Source organism: Dama dama, chromosome 24 (genome assembly GCF_033118175.1).
Source record: "Dama dama isolate Ldn47 chromosome 24, ASM3311817v1, whole genome shotgun sequence".
In the NCBI taxonomy this organism is placed as follows: Eukaryota; Metazoa; Chordata; class Mammalia; order Artiodactyla; family Cervidae; genus Dama; species Dama dama.
The window spans coordinates 37455385-37481879 of NC_083704.1; the positions used below are offsets into that span (position 1 = coordinate 37455385).

The window sequence follows — 26495 nt, forward strand, 5'->3', positions numbered from 1 at the left end:
TGTTTATCATCATCAGGTTTATGTCACAGAACATTGAAACTTAGGTCTGCATGCTAGCTTTTCCACTGCTCTGTGAACTTGAGCAGGTTGTGGAACTCTTGGGATTGGAGTATCTTCAATTTCATTTTCATCCCGTGGTTGATGAGAGAGTGAAATTTTGCATCATGAATGGTTTGGTACCCTCTGTCAACTTGATCATGCCTTTGCTGCGGAGGGAACTTCTACTTTAAAATTGTATTCTGTTAACTACTGTGTGGCTAATTAATAAGTGCAGAATTCTGTATTTCCTGCCTTCCCTCCATCCCCATCTATTAGGACACTTTACAAATGTGGATATGTTTGACTGTCTACCACTTGCCTGAAAACACAGTTGTAAAAAAAAATTGCTTCTGAAAACCTGTATCATCTCAACATTAAAATGCTAATGGCTTCCTGTCTGTTTTGTATTTTAAATAGGTCTGTGAAGTTAAGATAATTTTTTGGAACTGTCGAAATGGTTGGTCCTTGCTACCAATGGGAACTTGGAGTCGCTCTGAAATCCATCCTGGAATAGCCGTGTTTGACTGGAACCAAATTTTATGAAGTCTCCAAGGTAAAATGATTTTAGCACATACCTAGAGATGGTATCTTTATGAAGCATAAAAAATTTAGGCAGATGGAATATCTTAGAATTGATGACACTTTATAAAAGCTTTATTTTGTGTTGGATTTTTGGAAATATGGAGAATTTTTTAAAAATTAGCTCTGATCTTTGAAATTATTTCAGTTGATAAAGCAGTACTTTGACTCTTCAACAGAGGGCCAAAGGTGATATTTTTAAGATAAACTAATTCTGTTTTACATTTGGACAAAAATGTTCAATGTAGGAGAAATTGAAGTATCACAGTAGGTATGAAAGTGAAAAGTGAAAGTGTTAGTCACTCATTGGTGTCCTATTCTTCGTGACCCCATGGACTGTAGCCCACCAGGCTCCTCTGTCTGTGGGATTCTCCAGGCAAGAATGCTGGAATGGATTGCCATGCCCTTCTCAAGGGGATCTTCCCAACCCAGAGATCAAACTTGGGTCTCCTGCACTGCAGGCAGATTCTTTACTGTCTGAGTCACCACAGTAAGTGTAGTAGGTGAGACATCTTTTTACTGGGGCTCTGGATTATTGAATGAGATGAAGAATCATTGCTAAGGAGCTGCCCACCTAGCCATAGGCATTTCTTCAGGGAATCACAGCTGTTGTTAAGTCAATACTTGTTCTAGGCAATACTTGTTCTCAAACTCACCCCAGACCCTGATACATAGAATTTTCCATGAAGAAGAAGTCAGATCAGGGACGATCACCTGAGATTTGGAACAGGGGCCCATGAGACTTTTGATTTCAGATTTGTTTTTGGAATCCAACCAGGAGAACAGAAGCCATCCTGGAGCAGAAGAACAGGGAATTGAATTCTGGAAACTGATTACATGTGTGTGGGAGAGTCAGAGAGGTTAAGCAGAAGACACAAAGGCAGCCCATAGATGAGCAACAGCAGGCAACAGCTCCTGCCATCCTGAGGCTGGTGGGACAGAGGAAGGCAGTCCTGCTGGCCAGTGGCCTTGGTGGGGAAGGGCTTTCCATGGGAGCTGGAGCCATAGTGGGCCCTTCGGGGGGAAATTGACACCATGGAGGAGAAATGGCCACTCCGTTGACCCTGCCAAGACAGAGAAGGTGGGAAAAAAATACCATGGCCTTTTCCTTCCACTCTGCAGGCTCTAACTAAGTCAGGTAGGAGCCAGATCATTCAGGGTCCTGGGGAATGCAGTATAGAGGTGTCACCCAGTGGAAGTGGAAAGAATGGTGCTGAGGGCAAAGCAGGCCCAGGCTGGGTTAGGGTTTATATTTGAAGTCTCTTCCCATCACATTTTAATGAGCATGATGCCCTGCCCAGCATCCCCTTCAGGAATGAAGGATTCATGCCCTCAACTGTCAGAAGCATTGCAGAAGATGACCTATAGCATTTTTGAATTGTCTGCAATCCAAAGAGCCTCCTTGCCTGAGATGAAAAGTTTTTCCTGATGTTCAGGTGTAAAGGCCTGACCCCTCACTACAGTTTGGGACCATGAAGAAGGGACATCTCAGCTGTGTAGTTCAGTCACTCACTCATGTCTGACTCTTTCCAGCCTCATGGACTACAGCATGCCAGGCTTCCCTGTCCTTCACCATTTCGTGGAGTTTGCACAAACTCATGTTCATTAAGTCCGTGATGCCATCAAACCATCTCATCCTCTGTTGTCCCCTTCTCCTCCTGCCTTCAAGCTCACCCAGCATCAAGGTCTTTTCTAGTGAGTCAGTTCTTCGCATCAGGTGGCCAAAGTATTCTGGAACTTCAGCATCCGTCCTTCCATTGAATATTCAGGGTTGATTTTCTTTAGGATTGACCGGTTTGTTCTGCTTTGAAACTCTCCAGAGGGTTATCTGAGGTCTCTCCCTCTTTCTGTCTTTCCTTCTTCTTGTCCCTCCTGTTCCACAGGTGATACTCCCTAGAGCACTCCTTAAGTCACCCGCTGATCATCAATTTGTCTTAGAGTTGACTTCCTATGGTACCCAGTGTTTGGGACTCAGATCATCTCAGACATACTCTCCCAGTTTGGTTAACTCCATCGAGACAGGTTTAGGACTTGCAGTGACTGATAAAGACATGGAAACTGAACTTCACTGGTAAATTAGGTGGGACAGATTATAGCTCATCTGATAGACTTCATCTGAATTTGGAGACTCTAAATCAGGTGGAACACTGTGGTTAGAGGCTGAGGAGCCAGCCCATGAAGCAGGAAGAAGTGGAGGATAGAACAGTGAAGAGGCCTTTGGAGACCTATTGTTTTAAACTGTTGAGTTTGGCAGTGTTTATTACACGGCAGTAGAAAGCTAGTACTCCATTCATCTGATTCCTTAAAATTTTCCTTTTCTGGGCCACTAATTGCTACAAACCAGAAGTTAGGGTACCCAAATCCAGTTTGCAAATGTGTTTTGTTTGATCTCTACTCTGTTTTTAAAACAAAACAAGTGGAATCCCTTGCTGACTCAAAGTGTGCAGACAGTGTATCAGAAAGCAGCTTCTCTTGAAAAGTCATTCCTGGCGTTCCCTTGGAGCAGCTGCCCCTAGACAGGACTCTATCTTCCCTACTGCTCTCTGGAGCCTTGGGCCCAGCCAGCCTACACTTTTATTGGGAGAGATTTGAAATTTTGACCCTTGGGTAAGACTAAGCCTTTGTGACAGTTAGATCAATAATGGATATTGGAGTTAACAACTGGAGTTTTAAAACATAGGAGGGGGGACAGAGCACCTCATTCAAAAACTCAGCATATATAGAATTCTGAACCTCCATACTTGCCCTGTTGAGTAATAAATTAACAATCAATTTCCTGAAGTGAAGATGTAATTACATACTAGCACCTCAAGCTCACATAGACTCGCACATATTCTTTGCCACCTTTTGAGCTGATCCAGGGTTTCTACCCACCGTGCAGGGAGGCTGAGGCGGGGGAGACGGAGGACATGCTTTGCAAAATTAAGGTGCATGCAGGTCTTTCAAAGCAGAGGCATCTAGTGTTTTTGTCAGTTTCAAGTGCTCGGAATTTCCAAGGCCAAGGGCAAAATGATGTCAAGCTTCAAAGCTTGACATCCCTTTTGCCACCGTGGTCTTCAAAGATAATCTTAGAATCTTGTATTACTGTGGCTGTTTCAGAGTTACACTGAGTCTCAAATCAGTGGCAATACAAGATCTTTCAACAGGATCTATGTGACTACTTTGTGAGAGGCCAGTGCCTGCTCCTGAGAGTGTGGTGTGGCCACCGGATCCCCAAGACTGCATTTCCTCTTGATCACGGAGTCAGGGTTCTGGTTGAGACCCTGCGGGGTTGGCAGTCATGGGCTTGTTAGGCCCTTCCTTCAGGATTTCCTCAGAAGCTTTGCCTGTTGTGTTACTCAGACAGGAATCCACGGGCCATGTCTTTATCATCTGCCCATGAGTGTCTATACATCTTGTATATGAGAAGGGGGTTCCTTTGATCCTCTGTGGTGGATCTATTATCCTTGAAGCCAGTCAGAACCCAGTGTAACTGAAGTTTCAAATGCCCAGAGCTTGGACTTTCGCTTGAAAAAGTTAACTAAAAAAAAGAGCAAACTATTGTAAAGTAATTAGGCTCCAATTAAAATGAATAAATTTATTAAAAAATAAAGTTAATCTAGTGCTATCTGAGATCAGAAAAGGCAGAAAGTTAGGGAGGGAAGTAGAATGCATATTAGCTATTTTCTTTTTATTTACTTATTTTGGAAAGGGTAGTGTTTTAAAATAGACCACACAGCCACATTTGTAAACTGAATTGTCTTGAGCAACTGTTTGGATACTGTCCATTCATATGAAGTGAAATATATTTTCCCAGTTTTTATTGAGATGTAATTGATTCATAACACTGTGTCTATTTAAGGTGTGCATTGTATTGATCCAGTATGTTTATCAATTGCAAAATGATTCCCATCATAGTATCAGCTACCACCTTCTTACTGTTGCATAGTTACTGTTTCTTTCTTGTGATGAGAACATTTAAGATCTACCCTCTTAGCAACATTCAAGTATATGGGACAGTGTTATTAGATTAGTTATAATCACCATGCTGAACATTAGATCCCCAAACTTGTTAATCATGTCACTGGGAGATTTGACCTTTGACTAATACCTCCCTATTTCCCTCACCCTCAACCCTTGGTGACCACTATGCTACTTAATCTGTTTCTCAGAATTTGTCTTTTTTAGATTCTACATCAAGTGAGATTATGCAGTATTTGTCTTGATCTGACTATTTCACTTAGCAATAATGCCCTGAAGGTCCATCTAAAATTTTGTTTATGGCAAGATTTCCTTCATTCTCATTGTTTGATAATATTTCATCTTTATCCATTTATCTATTGACATCTATATGAAGTTGTTTATATACTTATCAGTACTTGCCCATGTTCTCATCAAACTCTGAGATTGGATTAATAAACTATTCAGCCAGTATTCTAGGCCAAAGGGCATTAATATGCAGTGAGAGAAACCAGGGGGAAGTTCTCAGGCCTGGTGTGTGAATTTCTGTGGTTTCTTTCACATGCAGAAACCACATATCTTTTATTTGAATCCTACTTAAAGTATGTCGCTTTTTAAATTTTGTGCTATAAAATAGCATATAACCCCCATGTTCTATCAGGGCCACTCAGGCTATGCTCTAGGGGTTCATAAATAGACTTCTCACTGAGGCATGTAGTTGACTTGAAAAACTTTTAATTATAAAAGGCGTGTATTGAGAAGTGAGTGAACGCCCAGTGCGTGTAGGGTTCGCCTGGCCTCCAGTCTCTTTGGTGAGGTAGGGGTAGGGGTGCATTGCCCAGCATCTTCCCCTGCTCTCCGCACCTGTTGGCTCAGGGTCTCTCTCCACCCATCCATCGCTGACCTGCATTCTGCTTTCCCTCCAGGATGGGAGCCTGTACCAGGTCCGTCTTGCTGTCTCACTGGCTCTTTCTGGCCTACGTGTTGATGGTGTGCTGTAAGCTCCTGTCCGCCTCCAGCCAGCACCTCCGGGGACACACAGGTAAGCCCTTTAAACTCGTCATGCCCCACTGAGATCAATTAATAAAATCCTTGCAAACGTCAAAGCCCACATTTCAGGCACAGGTAATTGACAAGAGCCTTGGATGGTGTGTAAATAACCAGAGGAAGCATGAAATACAGCAGGGTAAAGCAGTTTGATGGTTTGATGCTTAAAGGGACTTGTTCTAGATATCTTTTAAAGATTTCTCCAGGTTTTCCTTTTCCTTTCCTAAGTACACTTCTATTCTTTGGAAGTGATTTTTCTCAGAGAATCCTGGAAACCCAGCAGCATTTTATTCTTATATATTCCAGCTTCCTTTGAAGGCAGAACATCTTTATTGATAAACTTGAATGAACACTGAAGGCAGTTTGCACATAATAGGGTTCTTTTAGGAAAAGATGGTGAATGATTTAAAAAGAAGAAAGAAAGGAAAAAAAAAAGTGGTGGTAACTTTTGCACAGGACCTAAAATAGAACGTGTGTGAAGTCTTAGAGATGCATTTTGATACTTTCTAGTGAGACCCATGTCTGTCCTTCGTGTATTTCTAAAGACAGATCAGAATAATCAGTTAAGTATCTCTGTGTGTATTGTCTATTTGTCTTCACCTTTCCCTTTTACATCTACATTTAAAGTGATACAGATTTGAAAACTCCCCAGTGAATTGTGTTTTGCTGAATAATTCCTATTTGTCAGCAAACTCGTTGCTAAACAATTAATTTACTGTCAATGCTTCAGTGATTGGAGGTATGGCAGCAGCAGGCTTGTTCTGAGTTTTTAGTGAAAGAGTGAAGCTTGAACCCTAAATCGTGTATGTGTCAGAATTGTAAAGTCTGTGTCTGAGAAAGTGTGCTGGTCACATAGCCTTATTCTCAGATATACAGCAGGTCAAGGTTTCTCTGTAGTTATTCTGATAATTTAGGACTAAGACTTAACTTCAGGCTGAAGTTTTTAAACTCTCTCACAATTCAATTTTCCTTAAGCGACAGTTTCAAGAAGACAAGAAAAACAATGATTGCAATTTTAATAAATCAGTGTAAAATCGATACCATTTGACTGCTGTGAAAGTGCCCAGGGCTAGTTGGTTATTGTGCTGTGTATCTTTGGGTGAGCTTTCTCTCAGGAATGGGGTATTTGAAGTCATCGGTCTTACCTGTTTAATACACATCTCTTTTCTTGGGTTGCAGGTAGAGAGTCAGTGTAGTACAGAACCAGAACATTTCAGTGGGGCGGGTTAGCCCCAGCACATTCCAGACTTCTCAAAACTGGGTTTGAGATTGTGATCAACAGTGATTAAACCTGAGGGAAACAGGGGCCATGACGGACCCTTCACTTCTTCATCTTTGTGTGGCAATCCTCATTCCATACCATAATCTTTTAAATTTGGAAAAGGTGAGACCAGAAGGTGTCTGTGTGAAAGTGAAGGTGCAGTTCGGTAATGAAATGTGTTATACGTGAGCAAAAAAAAAAAAAAAATCTGAATTAAATCTAAATTAAGATTAAAATTGTGAACACAAGAGATGCAATATTTTCCATATAAGCCAAGACTCAACTGTAAAAGGGAGGGTAAGAAGTCTGAGCAAAGCCTTCAAAAGTTTTGCTCAAGAAATGAAATTTTCATCATGGATTTCTTTCAGTGATTTTATTTGGATTCTTGGTCTTTGGTTTCTCTTTGACTTTTGGGGGATTCTTTCTGATTTTGTTTTTGGAATTTAAGTACCTATCATCCCTCATCTTTTAAAATTTATTGATTTTTAATTGGAGGATAATTGCTTAGTAATGTTGTATTGGTTTCTACCATTCATCAACATGAATCAGCCATAAGTATACACACGTCCCTTCTTGAACCTCCCTCCCACCTTCCACTCCATCCCACCCCTCTAGGTTGTCCAAAAGCATCGAGCTGAGCTTCTTATGTCGTACAACAACTGACCACTGGTTATCTATTTTACATGTGGTAGTGTATATGTTTCCATGCTAGACTCTCAATTCGTCCACCTTCTCCTTCCCCCACTGAGCCCACACATCTCTATGTCTGTGTTGCCTTGGCTGCCCTTTAGGTGGGTTCATCAGTGCCATCTTTCTAGATTCCGTAGATACATCTCACCCCTCATCTCGGTAACCATCAGAGCAGTCAGGATGGCTCCTGCCCACGGGGAGCTCTGTCCTCTCCCTGGGGCTGCAGGCTGTATGGGAAGAGCCATCTTTGCAGAAGTACAGGTGAGCTTTGCTCTTGGCTTCTTTCTTACACTTTACTGTTGTTTTTTTTTTTTTTGTTTGTTTGTTTTTTTAACAAGTCAAATGTTTGTGGCAACCCTTCATCCAGTAGGTCTATCGGCTTCATTTTTTTCCCAGCTGTGTTTGCTGTCTTTGTGGGTCTGTGTCGTAGTTTGGTAATCCTTACACTATTTCAAACTTTTCCACTATTTATTTATTATGGTCTGTCTGACCTGTGATCTTTGATGTGGCCATTGCAAAAAGATTATGACTTGATGAAGGCTCAGATGATGGTTAGCATTTGTAGCAATGAAGTATTTTAAAATTAAGGGATGGGAATTCTATTTTAGACATAATGCTTTTGCACACTTACTAGACTACAATAACATCACTTTTATATGCACTGGGGAACTGAAAAAACTCACGTGTCTTGAGTTATCATGATGTTCACTTTATTGCAGTGGTCTGGAATCACACTGGCAAAGTCCCTGTGATCTGCCCATACCCTTTTGTTTAACCGCAGTTGAAGGCTCCTGAATCCTACTGTGAAGCCTTACTTCCTCATGGGTTTCTTAAGCTGTGTCCTTGATGCCTGGAATATAATGGGTGCTAAATGAATATTTATTAATAGGCTGATTTTGCCCATTTGTCACCATGGAATCAGTTATGTAATTTTCTGCTGGTGCTAAAAATTCCAGACAGTAACAGGCAGGTGTGAAAAGATATCCTGTTAACTTTTTGTTGATTATTAGGGTTCTCCAGAGAAACAGAACCAATAAGATATATATACATACACATATTGTTGTTGTTTAGTTGCTCAGGTGGGGAGTGTCCTGCATCCTCTGACAACCGCATTAAGATTTTAATGCTGGGAGTTTCCTGGTGGTGCAGCGGTTGAGTCTGCGCTTCCTCTGTAGGGGGGACGGGGTCTAGCCCTAGTCTGGGAACTAAGATCCCACATGCTGTGCAGTGCAGCCAGAGAGAGAGAGAAAGATTTTAGTAGTGCCAAGCATGCTCCAAAACTTCTGAGCTTAAACTTACAGCAGCAGTCATAGTAGGATAACTCCCCTTTTCCCCACACCCTCATCAACTCTGGGTGCTATCAGATCTTACTGATGTGTGAATATGGTAATGAAAACTACCGTCAGATTGTTGTGACTTGCAGCTCTTTGCAGACTCTGTGCTGGGGGACCATTTGTTTTCCTTGTGCTGTCCTATCCGTCATCTGTTTTTGTCTTGGCTGTATTGTTTACTTGTCGATTTGTGAGAGTTCTTTATAAATTGAGGACCCCAAGTACCTGGACTATCATTTCCTTGTATCTTCCTGCTTTTTCTTTGCCCACAGTTCTAGCGAGGCTGTGTATTCTAGTTGGCTGTGTGTGTTTATGTGTGTATGAGAGAGATGGGGAGGGAAATGGCGATGGGAGGCAGGTGTTGTAAATGTCTCTAATGACCTTGCAGTGGCCACGTGGATTTTCTTCCCAGAATTGTGCTCACCTGATGACACAGTCAGGGTCAGACTTGAGACACTCTGGTCAGGTCTTTGGGTGTATCTGAAACAGCCTGAGAGTGGGAGCAAGCTGTAGAGAGTTAACTGCAGAAGACAGTGTACTGTGTCCAAAAGGACTCCTGACATCGTCCCAAGAGTTTTGTGGTTTGTGCTGGCCAATTAAAGAAACCGTGGCCCTAGGAAACCCTAGCTGGACATTTATTGGATGCTTTTAATGGCTCAGATTAGAACAACTTGCCGAAGGTTGTGTATAAACAAGGAGATATTTTCCAATCCCATCTCCTCTCATCCCTCTAAGACAGAGCCAGAGGGGAAGAAAGTGGGACCCCATCCCTGATTTGGGCTGATCAGATCAGTACTACAATCTGACAGTAGTTTTCATTACCATATTCACACATCAGGTGTTAGGTGTGGGCCGAAGTTCACTTTAGTTCAAGTGTTAGAAAGCAAAAATGCACCCAATTCTCACAGAACAGGGAGCGGGAATCTTTAAGGCATTGATCATCTTCCACTAGAGTACAGAGGTAGTATTTTTAAGGAATTAGAAAACAGGAACGGCCACCTTTGTTGTTTTTTAAAATTCTACCTGACACAGTGATTGAGTAGCAGACCTTGGGGACGCGACTTAACAACTGAACAACAGCAAAGGAGACCGTGTGGGCGTCGGTAGCCCCGAACCACAGAAGAGGTGCCTGGGGCCAACTGGTAGGTTACATTCTTTTAAAAGGAAGCCAGAGGTAACTCTCTGATTTCTTCAAGTAGCAGTTTGTCCTTTTGTTCCCTGTCCCCCACCCGCTGCCGCCCTTTCCCCGCCACTGTACGTAACACCATTTCCCCACAAGAGGGCAGCACATGTAATGCTGCGGAAAGATGCTGACCGTTTCACAGACTTCAGAGTCATTTGAAATTAACCACTTAGGGATGTTTGTGACAGTTTCATTCGAGGTTCATGTGATGAGCTTGGGACACAAAACATCCTACATCCTGGAGGTTTATCCTTGGGTATATTTTGTTGTTCCGTCGCTCAGTTGTGTCTGTCTCTTTGCGACCCCGTGGACTGCAGCATGCCAGGCTTCCCTGTCCTTCACCAGCGAGCCTAAGAATGAATATTTAGACACTTTAAATTTCCCCTTTGAAGACAGAATCATAGCTACTTTTCCCACACAGCTGAGAGAGTTGGAACTTGGGTGCTGTTGCTTTACAGGTTCATTTTAATAGTCCCATTCCTCCAGACAGCTTTAAATATGAATGACTTCGGTCACATTTAATTCCTGCAGATGCCATGGTGCCTAGCTGCTGCTTAATATACTCCGTTTTGGTGTAAAGTCTCCTGTTTAATACATTGTGCCCAGGTGTTAAGGCCCCAAGAAATGGGCGCACAGCTGAGAATGAGGCAGCAGAGCACAAGTGGATCTTCTTCAGTAAAGCCTAATCCTGGTTCTGCCACTTCTCAGCTGTGTGACCTTGTCTAAGTCACTTAACCTCTCTGAACTTGCTTCCTTATCTGTAAAAATAGAATGATGTACTTGCCTACCTTATGGGATTATTGGATTGACTCAATGAAAAAGTAGGTGAAAGGATTAGTATATAGTAAACACTCATTAAATGGTAGCTGCCTTCATATTTAGAGGCATTTAGAATGAGCAGGAGTCTGGAAACTTTCAAGGAATAATTGAGGGCTCCCTATGGTTGGGGGATATAATCAGTGACATAACATTTGAAGGTTTATCATGTACAAGAGAAAATGCTTGTTTTTCATTGTTCTAAAGAGCTGACTGTAACGAAGAGAATGTCTTTATGAAGACTGGTGTTCCACTCAACCTTAAGAAAAGAACAAAGGAAGTTCTAACAAGGAGGATTTCACCATGTTGGGGACAGAGCAGCCCCAGGGCGTGCTGAGAGTCCTTTTACCTTCTAGCCTTCAGCCAGGTCTTCTGTAGAGGGAGGCACCTCACTGATGGGGAGCTGTGTCAAGAACTGTGCCGGGTCTGAGGCTTAACCTTCCTTGTGAGGTCACAGGGCAGCCTATTGGTTTCCCAGATGCTGGTGGAAGACAAGAGATCCTAGGCCAGAGACAAGGGGTTTCTTCTTACCACACAGCAAGCGGCCTGTGTTCAGGTTAGCTGCTGCTCTCCTTTCATATTTGAGCTGGTTCCAAAATCTCTTTGGGACTCAGTCTCTTCTGGAAAGTGGAGGTAATAAACAGTAAAAGTCATCCTTAAGGAGTTGTAAAGAGGAGTCAGTTAATGTCTGGAAAGTGCTAAGAATTGTCTTTGTGCTGTGAATGTTCAATAAATGTTGGTCATCTTTATTGAAAACTGCCTTCTCCTTATGAGGGCATTCCATTTTATAGAGGTTCTGTGATGTTTACGTTTATGAAGTTTAGATTTTCTGTTTTTCTCTGTGATACAGGATAATTGCAGAATATGAATGTTGCACTTGGTGCCTTGTGTTGTTTGCAACTTTGGTTAAATTGTTTGAAAAGTAACTGCACCTAAATTTGGGCTCATGTTTCTGTCCCCTAGAACAGCTGAAATTTTATAGGAACCCTGCTGATGATTTTGATTGGAATGACTACTTTAGCCCCCATTTACAGAAAGGCATTTCTTTCAAAGATAATACAGATAGTTTTGAAATATAATTAGTCTGCATTGTCAGAGTTCTGACACGAGGGGGCAGGCAAGGCTTAGAAGAGCTAAACAGCAAGAATCAGTATTCTAGCCTGATGTAGATGTTGTCTAGTAGAAACAGGAGAGCCACGTATGCAATTTTAAATGTTCTGTATAACCACATTTAAAAAGTAAAAAGAAACACGTGAAACAGTAATATATTTTATTTAATCCAATACATCCAAATATGATTATTTCAACCTGAGGCCCAAGCCACATTCTAAGCACTCAGTAGCTACACGCAGCCAGGGGCCAGTGTAATCTGCTTAAGTGCAGGGAAATGAATTGCGTCTTAGCATTACTTTCTGAAAGATTAGACTTATGAGTTATTTGTATTTTCATGGGTCAGTCCTAGGGCACAGTGTTTTATCTCCCTTTTGTTCACTTAATTTCTTTTTAAGTTTTTAGTTTTAGTTCTTTATTTTTTTCTTGAATGACTGCTTCTAAATCTAGGTTAAGTACCAGGTACGTGGGGTGTGTAGCCTTCATAAAGTGTGGAAAAGATGGCTGCATTTCCTGATGAACTGCCTATATGATCATTCCTTGCAAGAGTGTATTTTTTTCAGGGAAAGAAAAATGGCAGGATAGTGTGTGTGTGTGTGATGGCTTCAGCCATTTAGTCTTAAAGTTAGCCCCTGGAAGTTTATTTTGACCAATAACTGGTACTTATCCACTGGAGTGAAGTCCAATGATACAGATCTAATATGGTTTCTCCCGTAACTGTTTCCATCTTCCTGCTCTGCCCCCAGTGAATGGTTACTTCTTTAACTGTATGGGTATATTTCTATGTAGCCAACTCCACAGGAATATCCTCTATTTTACAAACCAGAAAAGGACTCTGGAATGGCCCCAAAGCCCACGTTTTGGTAGTAAAGAGGGTATCCACGTGATGATGCTTACTTGATTTCTCTGGGGAGCTTTTACGTGAAGGAAACAGAGAGGGTCCACCACAGCTATGTTATATCTGAATCTTGCATGGTGGAGCCCAGGCAACTATATTATTTAATAGTTTCCTGGTGAGTATCAGAACCACTCATTCAGAAGAAAAAAAAATCAGAAGTTTGACTCAAGCTCTTGTCATGCTACAGTTCGATCCCAGTGGTGATGAGTTTCCATTTCAGGCTCACTACACACGATCAGGCTTGAAGAGAGGTCTGTTTGCTCCCTGTAGCGATGACCTCCATCTCCACTTCTTTGGAAGGACTGTGAAAATATTTGGTAATTTTGCACTGGCATGACTGTTCCTGGATGCTAAAAGCTCGTAGTGTGAGGGATTCCATTGACCTCCCTTGTACCCTTCATTATTTTTGTCCAATGCCATAAGAAGAAAAAGGAACCAATTATATGAGGTGTTAATATTTGACTTCTTCTCATCTCAGCTGCAAGTTCAAGTCCCAGTGCCACAGACAAGGTCCGCTTGCCAAAATAGCTGACAAATGAGATGCTTCACATTGTTTTTTGTGGGGAGGAAGGGGTGTTTCACAGAGAGGGGAGTAAAGAATTTCAGATCCTTAAAGGAGCTTGTGAGCCCCCGCAGGTGGCAGAGCAGGTTTTTTTTCCTGATGCATTTTTGTGCCTTTGAGGCAGAAGAGGCAACCCAAGGCCTTTGAAGAGTTCTCTGGGTAGTTGGGCCAAAGATTCTCTTTACCCTTGAGAAGAAAGCTCCTCTTTCTTTCTTCAAGCCATACCTTTGAACTTACCTAAACAAAGCCTACACTTTGGGGTTTAAAAAGCCCAAGATCTCATCTGTGTGTTGGCTTTATCCAAGGAAACCAGAGGCTTTTGTATAAAGAAAACAAAATCATTTGGTCAGAAGAATTAGGAGGGTAGAGATGGGCATGGGAAGAAAAGTGAGGTTTTATGTTTTTCTAGGTGTAACTTGAATGCTGGAAATAACTTGGCCCATATGGTGATAGTAATATTATTGAAGGGATGTTCAGAAACCTATTAAAACTTTAATTCACTCTGAGAAGAGAGGGTGTACAATAGTTAAAAACTTTCCCACTCCTTATGGCATGTGCTGTCAGCGCATATGTCCTGGGGAATGTCTGAAATCAGATAAAAACTACAATCAATTTAAACTGGGCTGAGAGGGCCTGACTGGGTGGTTCAGTGCTTAAGAATCTGCCTGCAATGCAGGAGACTGTGGGTTCAACTCCTGAGTCAGGAGGATCCCCTGGAGCAGGAAATGGCATCCCACTCCAGTATTCTGACCTGGAAAATCCCACAGAGGAGCCTGGAGAGCTGTACTCCTTGAGGTCACAAATAGTGGGACGTGACTGAACACACTCGCAATGTGTTGTGGAACAGGTAGTGAGGGATCCAGAAAGGGAAAGAGTAGAAAACTTTGTTTCAGGGGAAAGTAATATGGGCATGAAATAAAATGAAAGAATGACTCTGCCAGCGGGCCATCTTTCTATAGTTTGTTACTGACTCTTGCATAACTACTTGCTAAAAGGCTAGAAGTAAATATCAGCAATCCAGGCATGTGTGTGACCAGGGACCGTGAACAGTTTGAACTTGGCACAAAGTTAAAGGTGTGTGTCTTCTTCCCTCAAGCCAAACATAGTTCTAAGCTTTGCTGTTGGGAAAGCATGTGCAAGGCATAGTAGTCCAGGAAGTAATTTCTTTCAAGGGAACCATTGAAAGGCCTGGTTGGATTTGAGACACAGGCATGAATTTATTGCTGTTTTCTCTACCCGACCTTCTCCAGATGTCCTGCAGTCACCTAGCCAGTTTCCAAAGTGCCAACCAGTGGAGACCAGTGACTTCTATTTGGAGAGATTCTATGTGTTTGAGCTATTACTAGTCAATCCTATTCAATCAGAAATATTCACTGTATATAAAGTGAGCAGTGGCTTATAAAGTAACGTGTATATAAAGTAAACAGTGGCAAGTAACACTGAATATTTTTCTAGTTAGTGGACATCTAGAAATTTGAAACATCCACACAATGGCTAGCTCAGCATTTTAGTTGCCAGATCTGTGTGTGTGTTTCTATTCTCCAGAAGAAAAATTATGGTGTTTGATTTTTCCAGGTGGGAGCCTGTCTCTTCTCTGTATGTTGTGCTGGTCTTGAGTTTGTTTCCAATGAGCCTGACTTGGTGACTCTTGGCTGTGTGACACGTTAGGACCTGGATTGTTTCTCTAAGTCACTGAAATCTTAAATTGCACCCTATTAGTTTTAGAATTTGTGATGATCCTGAAATGATGGGGTTGACATTTACCCATGCTCTGTCTATGAGAGGAGATTTGCTAAGCAAATAAATAGTGTAAACAGTGGGAGCTGTTGAAGTTACCTTTAAAAAATATCAAGTGCTTTGAAAGCATTTATTTAACAGGAAATCAAAATGCTTGCGCTTTGGCTCTGTGAGGCCCTCACTGTGTGAGTTATTGAAAAACAGTTATTCAGACTCTCTGGAAATGGGACTGCACCCTCTATCTCAAAGTTTTTTCATGAGGTTTAAATTAAATAGTGCAAAGTTGGGTATTACATTGGGAATTTAATGTATTTTTAAATTTTTTAAAACAGCTTTATTAAGGTATAATTGACATGCAGTAAACTTTGTATAAGTGTGCAATTTGGTTAACTTTTAGCATACACAATATATATATGTATATATACACACACACCCACACACTCATACCCATGAAAACAGTCTCGATAGTCAAAATAATGAATATACCCATTACCCCTGAAAGTTCTCTTGTGCCCCTTTGTAATCAATCCCTCTTGCCCCTACCTGCACCATTGCCAGGCAACCACTGATCTTTTTTGCCATTATAGATGAGTTTCCATTTTCTGAAATTGTGTTTGAGTAAAACCATACAGGATCTATTCTTTTTTTGCTTGATTTCTTTTTCATAGTTGCTGTATGGTTTATCTGCGGTGTCATATGCATGAGTAGCTCATTTCTTTCCTTCATTTTAATTGGAGTATAGTTGCTTTACAATACTGTGATTTTTTTCCTGCAGTACAGCAAAGTGAATCACCTCTATTTTGGATTTCCTTTCCATTTAGGTCACTACAGAGTATTTAAAAAAAATAGTTTTAATTATTTATTTTTGGCTGTGCTGGGTCTTGCTGCGTGAGCTTTTGTCTAGTTGCAGCGAGTGGGGTCTATTCTCTAGTTGCAATGCAAGGGCTTCTTACTGTGGTGGCTTCTCTTGTTAGGGAGCAAGAGCTATAGGGCACACGGGCTTCAGTAGTTGTGGCTCTTGGGCTCTAGAGCAGAGGCTCAATAGTTATGGTACATGGGCTTAGCTGCTCCATGGCATATGGGATCTTCTTGGACTGGGGATCGAACCTGTGTCTCCTGTATTGGCAGGTGGATTTTTTACCACTGAGCCACCAGGGAAGCCCATGATAGAGCTGAGTAGAGTTCCCTGAGCTATACAGTAGGTTCTCATTAGTTAGCTATTTTATACATTGTAGTGTATATATGTCAATCCTAATCTCCCAATTCATTGCATCCCTCTTTCCCTCCTTGGTGTCCATACATTTGTTCTCTAAGTAGCTCCTTTAATTGCTGAATAGTAGCCCATCCTATGTCACACACTATTTATCCATTCACCTGTTGGTGGGCATGTGAGGGTGTTCCCAGTTTTGACTATTACAAGTAGAGGTGTTATGAACATTTCTTACAAGTGTTTATATGAACATATGCTTTCATTTCTCCTAAGGAAGTTCCTAGGGAACAGAATGGCTGGTTCATACGGTAGATGCATGATTGACTTTTCAAGAAACTGTCACACTGGTCTCCAGTGTGGTTGTACCAGCTCACGCTCCCCCCAGCAGAGTAAGAGTCTTAGTTCCTTTACTTTCTTGTCAGCACTTGGCATGTATTTTTAATTTTAGCACATTTACTAGGTGAGTAATGATATCATATATTGGTTTTAATTTGCATTTCCCTTATGACCAGTGACGTTGTGCATCTTTTTGTTTGGTTTTCTGTATATCTGTGAAGTGTCTATTCAAATCATTTGCTCATTTTTTAGAAAGTTGGGTTATTTTCTTAATATTGAATTTTGAGAGCTCTTTACATATTCTCAATACAGTTCCTTCATCAGACAAGTGAATTGCAAATATTTTCTTCCCATCTGTTCATTCTCTTAACAGTGCCTTTTGAAAAGCAGTTTTTTGTTTTGATGAGATTCCATTTACCAGTTCGTTCTTTTAGCTACCATGCTTTTGATATCTTTTGCTTCTAACTCAAGGTCACAAAGTTCGCTTTCTATGAAATGTTTTAATTTTAGTCTTGACGTTTAGGTCTGTGATTCATTTTGAGTTAATTTCTGTAGATGATGTACTTGAATGCATTTTGAGTAGGTAAGAAAGTACTACTCATTATAAATTCTCCTCCTGTAACCTAGGTGAAGTTGCCGAGAGTACTTGAAAATAATACAATCATAGATTTATTCTCGAAAGACTTAGGCATTTTAGTAAGCCAGACTGATAGTCCCACACTAATTAGTCTGAATTAGTGAGTTAAAATAATGATGTCCAATAATGTAAACAATACAGCTCTACAGATAAGGATATTTTAAGCAGAGCACATTTGTGAAGCTGCTAACAGTGAGAGGACTGCCATCCTGGAAGCCAGGAGACCAGCTCTTCTTCCAGACTTGGGCAGTGACCAGCTGTATAGACCATGACAAGTTTAATCTCTTGGCCTCTGTTTCTGCAGCTGTTAAACACAGAAGTTAGATGATCTTTGTTCACAGAGTGTGGCTCTGTTCACTAGCGGTGGGTTGGATTCTTATGGGTCTTTATGTTCATCCCAGTACCAGTAACTGACTAGGTTGAATAGATGTCCCTCAACTGTGTGCAGCTTATTCGTCAAGCTTGCATTGATGGCATCTGATGGAAAAAATAGAAATTGACTTAAAGGGGCTTTGACTTCCTATTAATGCTATGTCAAGTCTACATTTTCATAATCAAAAACTTAGCAACAGGGCAACCACTGTTTGATTGGAAATACATTGTAAACGTTATTCTTACTAGTAGAATGTAGTGACTCAGCTGGTAGAGAACCTGCTTGCAATGTGGGAGACCTGGGTTCGACCCCTGGGTTGGGAAGATCCCCTGGAGAAGGGAAAGGCTACCCACTCCAGTATTCTGGCCTGGAGAATTCCATGGACTGTATGGTCCACGGGGTTGCAAAGACTTGGATACGACTGAGAAACTTTCACTTTTCAAACTAGTCTAACTCATTTTAGCTGGGAAACCTGTGTCCAAATGATCTTCTGCTAAGGATTTTTCAAACTTGGAGGTGCATTGAGGCTGTGAGGTACTACTCGTTCGTCATTTGTGGCTAGTGGCTTTCAGCTGAGATGGCAGTTTGTTCTGGTGGCTCCAGCCCCAGGTGGGTGAACGTCTCGGCTCTCCTGCCTGGCCCATGGCAGTGTTGCTCACCCTGCTCCATCCACACCACTGGTGGCTCAGAAAGTGGCCTGTGTGGTAGGTAGAGTGATACATGTATCTTCATAGCTCAGACTCAAGGGTGGTTAGAACTTCTATCTGTGGGCATCCTGTAACATGTGCCAGCTTGGAAGCCCCCAAGAACATGTTAATAAACAGGTCAGTTAGGGTGAAATGAAGCATCCTTGTAGGGATGGTCATGTGAGCTGTATGTTGCTTTCTGCTTATTTTTAGTAACTGTTTCTTGTCTATGGCCTTCCCTGGTGGCTCAGTGGTAAAGAACCCGCCTGGCAAAGTAGGAGACACGGGTTTGATCCCTGAGTTGGGAAGATCCCTTGGAGAAGGAAATGACAACTCACAGCAGTGTTCTTGCCTGGAGAATTCTATGGACAGAGGAGCCTGGCGGGCTACAGTCCAAGGGGTCACAAAGAGTCAGGCGCATCTGAGCAACCGGGCAACAGCTGCACATGTCTGTATACACACACGTCATACATGGTATTTGCAAATCGCTTGGGCTTTTAACTTAGAGTATTTTAATTTTGTTTTATATTCTTTTCATTTATTAGTTGGAGGCTAATTACCTTACAATATTGTAGTGGTTTCTGTCATACATTGACCTGAATCAGCCATGGATTTACATGTATTCCCCATCCCGATCCCCCCTCCCACCTCCCTCTCTACCCGCTCCCTCTGGGTCTTCCCAGTGCACCAGACCCGAGCACTTGTCTCATGCATCCAACCTGGGCTGGTGATCTGTTTCACCCTAGATAATATACATGTTTCAATGCTGTTCTCTCGAAACATCCCACCCTCACCTTCTCCCACAGAGTCCAAAAGTCTGTTCTGTACATCTATGTCTCTTTTTCTGTTTTGCCTATAGGGTTATTGTTACCATCTTTCTAAATTCCATATATATGTGTTAGTATACTGTAATGTTCTTTATCTTTCTGGCTTACTTCACTCTGTATAATGGGCTCCAGTTTCATCCATCTCATTAGAACGGATTCAAATGAATTCTTTTTAATGGCTGAGTAATATTCCATGATGTATATGTACCACAGCTTCCTTATCCATTCGTCTGCTGATGGGCATCTAGGTTGCTTCCATGTCCTGGCTATTATAAACAGTGCTGCGATGAACATTGGGGTGCACGTGTCTCTTTCAGATCTGGTTTCCTCAGTGTGTATGCCCAGAAGTGGGATTGCTGGGTCATATGGCAGTTCTATTTCCAGTTTTTTAAGAAATCTCTACACTGTTCTCCATAGCGGCTGTACTAGTTTGCATTCCCACCAACAGTGTAAGAGAGTTCCCTTTTCTCCACACCCTCTCCAGCATTTATTGCTTGTAGACTTTTGGATAGCAGCCATCCTGACTGGCGTGTAATGGTACCTCATTGTGGTTTTGATTTGCATTTCTCTGATAGTGAGTGATGTTGAGCATCTTTTCATGTGTTTGTTAGCCATCTGTATGTCTTCTTTGGAGAAATGTCTGTTTAGTTCTTTGGCCCATTTTTTGATTGGGTCATTTATTTTTCTGGAGTTGAGCTGCAGGAGTTGCTTGTATATTTTTGAGATTAAAGAGTATTTTAATATAACTGATTTCCTTTGCCCTCTTGTGAGTTTTATTTCATGCATTAACAGTATTCGGAGAGGAAGTTTGTAGAGTCACCATGACACAAAAAATTCTGAGGAATTTCTGTGAGCTTTGGGAACCTCATCTTAGCCTCCCCGCCCTTCACAAGTCTGGTAGGTGGGTAAGGGCAGCAGGTAGCCCAGGCATCTGGCAGCCTCCTCAGAGAACTCTCCCCCCACCCCAGGGAAGTGACTCGCTGGTCACGTGGGAAGCTGCTTTATCATGATGTCAGATGTCCAGAGAGGTGAGCTTCCCCTCGGGCCAGCCGGGAGAGGGAACAGCAGCAGGCAGAAGTGAGATCAGTTGCACCATCTGGTCGAGTTGGGACATGGAGCTTATGTGTGACTAGTTCTGGGGGAGCATCAGTAAAGTTGTCATCGTACCAGTCCCCTCCCCACACCCCCGCTCAGGTGTCCAATAGTGAATCTCCATTCCTGACATCTGTCATGTCGGTCCGCTTTTCTAGCAGGTGGGGGAGATCAGATGATAGATCATAGATGGCTTAGTTTCCTGCTGAGTCATTGTGCCCTTTTTCAAACCATTTGGTGGTGGTTCAGTAGGCTCTGAAAATCTCCCATCCTTTATGTCTTAGCACAGAAAGAATTTAGCGACAGACAAAGTAATAGATAAGAAACGATTTATTAGACTAAGATGCTTGGGAAGCTTACAAGCCAGGCAGGTGAGAGGGTGCCATGCCCCACGAACTTAGTGGGCTACAGTTTTATAATCAAAGGAAAAGTGGGGAGGAGGGAAAGACTGCCTTCTTCCTCATTCTTGAATAGATGTCACACTTCCATCATAGGGGCTTCCCTGGTGGCTTAGACGCTAAAGGGTCTGCCTCCAATGCGGGAGACCCGGGTTCAATCCCTGGGTTGGGAAGATCCCCTGGAGAAGGAAATGGCAACCCACTCCAGTAATCTTGCCTGGAAAATTCCATTGACAGAGGAGCCTTGTAGGCTACAGTCCATGGGGTTGCAAAGAGTCGGACATGACTGAGCGACTTCACTTCTTCACTTCTTCCATCATCAGTTCTTTGACCGGTATGGGCAGGAGAGTTTTCTTGTCCTTATATGGTCAAGCCAGGATTATCATGACACTATGGAAAAATTAATTCAGGTCTCTCTGTTCAGTGAGGGTATTTCACTTTGAAATGTTACCTTTCCATAAAGCATTCCTTCTCATGTGCAAAAAGCATGTCCTAGGAATCATTAACTTACTGAACTCACTGGGCAGGACGTGGGTCTCATGCTACCATTGGTTTATTGTTTAGGGGCATGTCTCATGATTTTGCTTATGAATTTTGTTGGTAAGCAAGCCTGCCTGATTTTGTGGTTAAGCAAACATGCTTCCTTGAGTAATCATTAACTTATTAACCATTGTTAACCATTAAAATGTTAATGTTATCTCCCATACTTTTTTTAAATAACTTACAGTGCCCCAGTGGGATTAAATATTTACTCCTTTGTCCCTTTGCTCTGTTCCTGTCCCTTTCTCTTCGTGGAGAGAGGAGGAAGTGAGTGCTGGAACACCTCCAGGGCTATGGGGTCCTCTCTGAGTCTGTGGAGCTGGGCTGAGGGGAGGCGGGCGCTCTGTCCTCCTTGGTGAGTTCCAGCACGTGTCCTGCACAGGTATACATGACTTTGTGGCCTTTATTGTTTTTGAGCGTGATTTGTGTGTGTCTCCCTTTCCAGGCAAGAGTTCCAGCAGCGTAGGCACAGGGGTCTTACTTTTGTTTCACTAGGTACCTCACACACTGATTAAAAAATTAACAGAGTGAGTGAATATTGAATGCAACAGGATATTTTCTATCCGAAAGCACAATTTCCCAAGGCCTGTCATCCTAGCTTTTCGGGTTACAAGTGGGAGAGATTTTTGACGAGTTAGTTCCTGAGAGTGAATGAAGAACAAACCAAGATTCCAAGTGCTGTGGAATATTCCATCGTGAATGCTCATCACAGATGAATTCTTCATTTGCTTAGTCAGACAGTTAAATTGTTCTTGTTCTCTGCCATCCCAAACAGAAAGAAAACAAACAGCAATGAAAGTGCACCGGTGATAATCCCTGTGAATGTCCCTGTCTGGAGCTGTTCTGGAGTTTTGGGGATATACGGATGGGTGGGAGGAATTACTGGGTAGCCAGGGACGAGGGTGAATACGTAATATTACAAAATGCTAGCAGGTGGGCTGGCCACAGCAGTCACTCTCCTTTGCAGTCCCTGAAGCTGTGTGTGAGATATATTCTGTGAAAGGAAGGAATTTGAAGGCAAAGATTGTAGACGATAATATCCCTGCCTCGCTTGATGAGCTTCGGGGTCTTAGCCCATTGATTAGTATATATGGTTAGCATTTTGGGTCAGGGGCCTAAGTGCTACATAAGTACTCGAGGACTTAAAATATTCTTTGCATTCATAGGCTTCAAGCGTTCTACATAAATATTTGTTGTTGTTGCTAAGTTGTGACTCTCTGCGACCCCATGAAATGTAGCCCACCAGGCTCCTCTGACCATGGGATTTCCCAGACAAGAATACTGGAGCAGGTTACTATTTCCTCCTCCAGGGGATCTTTCCGACCCAGGGATCGAAAACCCACGTGTCCTGCATTCGCTGGTGGATTCTTGACCACTGAGCCACCAGGGATGCCCAGATGTATATTCAGTTCAGTCGCTCAGTCGTGTCCGACTCCTTGCGACCCCATGGACTGCAGCACACCAGGCCACCCTGTCCATCACCAACTCCCGGAGCTTACTCAAACTCATGTCCATCGAGTCGGTGATGCCGTCCAACCATCTCATCCTCTGTCATCCCCTTCTCCTCTAACCTTCAACCTTTCCCAGCATCAGGGTCTTTTCCAATGAGTCAGTTCTTCACATCAGGTGACCAAAGTATTGGAGTTTCAGCTTCAGCATCAGTCCTTCCAATGAATATTCAAGACTGATTTCCCTTAGGTTGGACTAGTTGGACCTCCTTGCAGTCCAAGGGTCTCTCAAGAGTCTTCTCCAACACCACAGTTCAAAAGCATCAGTTCTTCAGTGCTCAGCTTCATAGTCCATCTCTCACAGCCATACACGACTACTGGAACAACCATAGCTTTGACTAGACAGACCTTTGTCGGCAAACTAATATCTCTGCTTTTTAATATGCTGTCTAGATTGGCCAAAACTTTTCTTCCAAGGAGCAAGCATCTTTTAATTTCATGGCTGCAGTCACCATCTGCAGTGATTTTGGAGCCCCCCAAAATAAAGTCTGTCTCTGTTCCCATTGTTTCCCCATCTATTTGCCATGAAGTGATCGGACCGGATGCATTGATTTTAGTTTTCTGAATGTTAAGTTTTAAGGCAACTTTTTCACTCTCCTCTTTCATTTTTATCAAGAGGCTCTTTAGTTCTTCTTCACTTTCTGCCATAAGGGTGGCATCATCTGGATATCTGAGGTTGTTGGTATTTCTCCTGGCAGTCTTAATTCTAGCTTGTGCTTCATCCATCCTGGCATTTCGCATGATGTACTCTGCATATGTTACATAAGCATGGTGACAATATACAGCCTTGATGTACTCCTTTCCGGGTTTGGAACCAGTCTGTTGTCCCAAGTTCAGTTCTAACTGTTGCTTCTTGACCTGCATACAGATTTCTCAGGAGGCAATTCAGGTGGTCTGGTATTCCCATCTCTTGAAGAATTTTCCACAGTCTGTTGTGAGCCACACAGCCAAAGGCTTTGGCATAGTCAAAAATAGATGTAGCAAAAGTAGATGTTTTTCTTGAACTCTCTTGCTTTTTCGATAATCCAGTGGATGTTGGCAATTTGATCTCTGGTTCCTCTGCCTTTTCTGAACCCAGCTTGAACATCTGGAAGTTCGCGGTTCATGTACTGTTGAAGGCTGGCTTGGAGAATTTTGAGCACTACTTTGCTAGCGTGTGAAATGAGTAGAATTATGCGGTAGTTTGAACATTCTTTGGCATTGCCTTTCTTTGGGGTTGGAATGAAAACTGACCTTTTCCAGTCATGTGGCCACTGCTGAGTTTTCCAAATTTGCTGGCATATTGAGTGCAGCACTTTCACAGCATCATCTTTTAGGATTTGAAATAGCTCAACTGGAATTCCATCACCTCCACTAGCTTTGTTCATAGTGATGCTTCCTAAGGCCCACTTGACTTCACATATCAGGATGTCTGGCTCTAGGTGAGTGATCACACCATCGTGGTTATCCGGGTCGTGATCTTTTTTGTATAGTTCTTCTGTGTAATCTTGCTGCCTCTTCTTAATATCTTCTGCTTCTGTTAGGTCCATACCATTTCTGTCCTTTATTATGCTCATCTTTGCATGAAATGTTCCCTTGATGTCTCTAATTTTCTTGAAGAGATCTCTAGTCTTTCCCATTCTACCTTTTGTTAGAGTCATGAATCCTTGCTGGTGCTTAAGCTCTTGGCAAAGCCATGTGCTGGGCTGACTTGGTGCAGCTTTCACTGGACAGATGCAGCGCGATGCAAGGTTGATGCCTGGTTGGAAAGTTCTCTGCCTAAATTATTTCCATTATTTCCCAAGTCTCAGTCCATTAACTAACTTGGTCAAAAGGCCAGGAAGAGAAATGGCATTCTCGAAATATTATTAGCATTTGCGGTGAATGCTAACTACTCTACATTTACAGCCGATTAAGTTTTGCTCTGTGTTTTATTTTAGCATATGACAGGGATTTTGAGACTGAATTCTGTTAAATAATAAATAGAACCAGCAAGGTCATTTTCCACCTGACCAAAGGTAAACTTTGCAGCAGGAAGACATGAATGAAGAAATAGGTCGAGCTAAACATCTCAGGAGGGTGGGGTGGGGTAGGCAGGGATTCAAGATTTTCAGAATCAAAGAGAATCGAACAGATGCTGGGGACTTTGTGTGGTGGTCCAGTGGCTAAGACTCTGGACTCCAAAGGCACAGGGCTGAGGTTTGATCCCTGATCAGGGAACTAGATCCCAAATGCTGCAACTCCTACCTGGCATAGTCAAATAAATATTTAAACATAAAAGAAGTTTCTATAACTGGGAAGAATACTAAAGGACAGGAAAAAAATTGATCAAATGGATGCCAAATAAACACCTGCAATGAAATGTGAATATTGCCAATTATTTATTGCCAGTGATTTGATGGATTTTTTTTTTTTCTCAACAAAATTGTTAGGGCTTGAAGCAGGGGTCTCCAAGTGACAGCCCACAGGTAAATTAGGCCCATGGGTGTGTTTTGTTTGGCCCAGATGATGTTTAAAAAGCATCTTCAAAATCAGTTGTATTGTTTGAAAATCACAGGGTTGCACACGTAAATCCAGATTTTGGGCAACACTAGGTTTCCCCTCTGCTTTGTAGCAGCTTGCTGTAGCTGACTGCTGGCTGCTCTAAGCAGATGGGCCATTTTTCATCCTCTTTGTCACCTGCTTCCCTCATTTATGTTGACCCCCTTGACTCTGAAGTATAAGCAATTGAGTTTGAGAGCCTTGACTCCCATGTTTCAAAATGAAGACAAAGATAACTAGAAGATTGGGTTTCAGGTTTCAAGCCTCTTTGTTATTTTATAGCGTAGTGGTTAAGAGTTTGGGTTCTGGGATCAAAATTGCATGGAAACATGTGCCGGTTTCTTCCAGTTTAGCTGTGTGACCTTAAAGAGGGTTATTTAACCTCTCTGAATACCAGTTTTCTTGTTTAAATTGGACTGCAGTTTTATCTGCCTCCTAAGATTGTTACAAGGATTCCATTTGCGTCTGTGTGGATGTGTTTCCATTCAACACTATCACACACATAAACACACACACCACTTAGAGTAGTATCTCGTTCATGCTAACTCATATTTTTAAGTAAGGTTTGGTTGAAAAAGGAAATTTAATTGATAAATAAAAGGATAATTTCTCTTTTACTCATCAGTTGAAAAAGGCAAAAAGTGATATTTTTCAGGCTTCATGTGATTTTCCTTAAAATGCAGGTGTGCTAGGTTGATGGTATTATTAACTCCATTCTAACTTGACTACAAAAAAGAAATTGTCAAAGCTGGTGGACATTATCCTGCTCTTGATATTCTGACCAGCAGTGAGACTTGAGAAGATGGTGCATTATATAAAGGATGCCAAGCATTTCCACAAAGCGTTTTTGTTATGTATGTGAGCCTTGTACCTTATACATGAATCAGATGGCTCTAGTGATGGCTTCCATAATCCACTTGAGGAGGTGGAGATGATTCCAGGCTGAAGGATAAAGTGAGCAGGATCTGACAGTCCACAGGGGGTGGAAAAGCAGGATCAGTCTCAGAGACAGTGTCTCATGCAGGTGGTTGATGTTTGATACGCAGACGGAGCATCAGAAATCAGATTTAAATTACTGGATGATGGAAGGAGATGGAGATAAATTGGCCTGCTTTAATCATTATGTCCTCTCTTGACTAGAATCAGAGCTTAATATATTGTTTTTCTTCAGCTGCT

The 26495-nt window shown here is 42.1% G+C and overlaps 1 protein-coding gene across 2 annotated transcripts in view; it reads left to right on the forward strand.

Annotated features, from left to right (window-relative positions):
- TAFA4 (TAFA chemokine like family member 4) overlaps nt 1-26495 on the forward strand; it is a 174177-nt gene that overhangs the window by 45664 nt on the left and 102018 nt on the right. For both annotated transcript variants that reach the window (XM_061128111.1, XM_061128112.1), the window contains exons 2-3: nt 457-592; nt 5484-5599. In XM_061128111.1, coding sequence (XP_060984094.1) covers nt 579-592; nt 5484-5599 — 130 coding nt within the window. In that variant the 5' untranslated portion in view covers nt 457-578. The remainder of the gene's footprint in view (nt 1-456; nt 593-5483; nt 5600-26495) is intronic.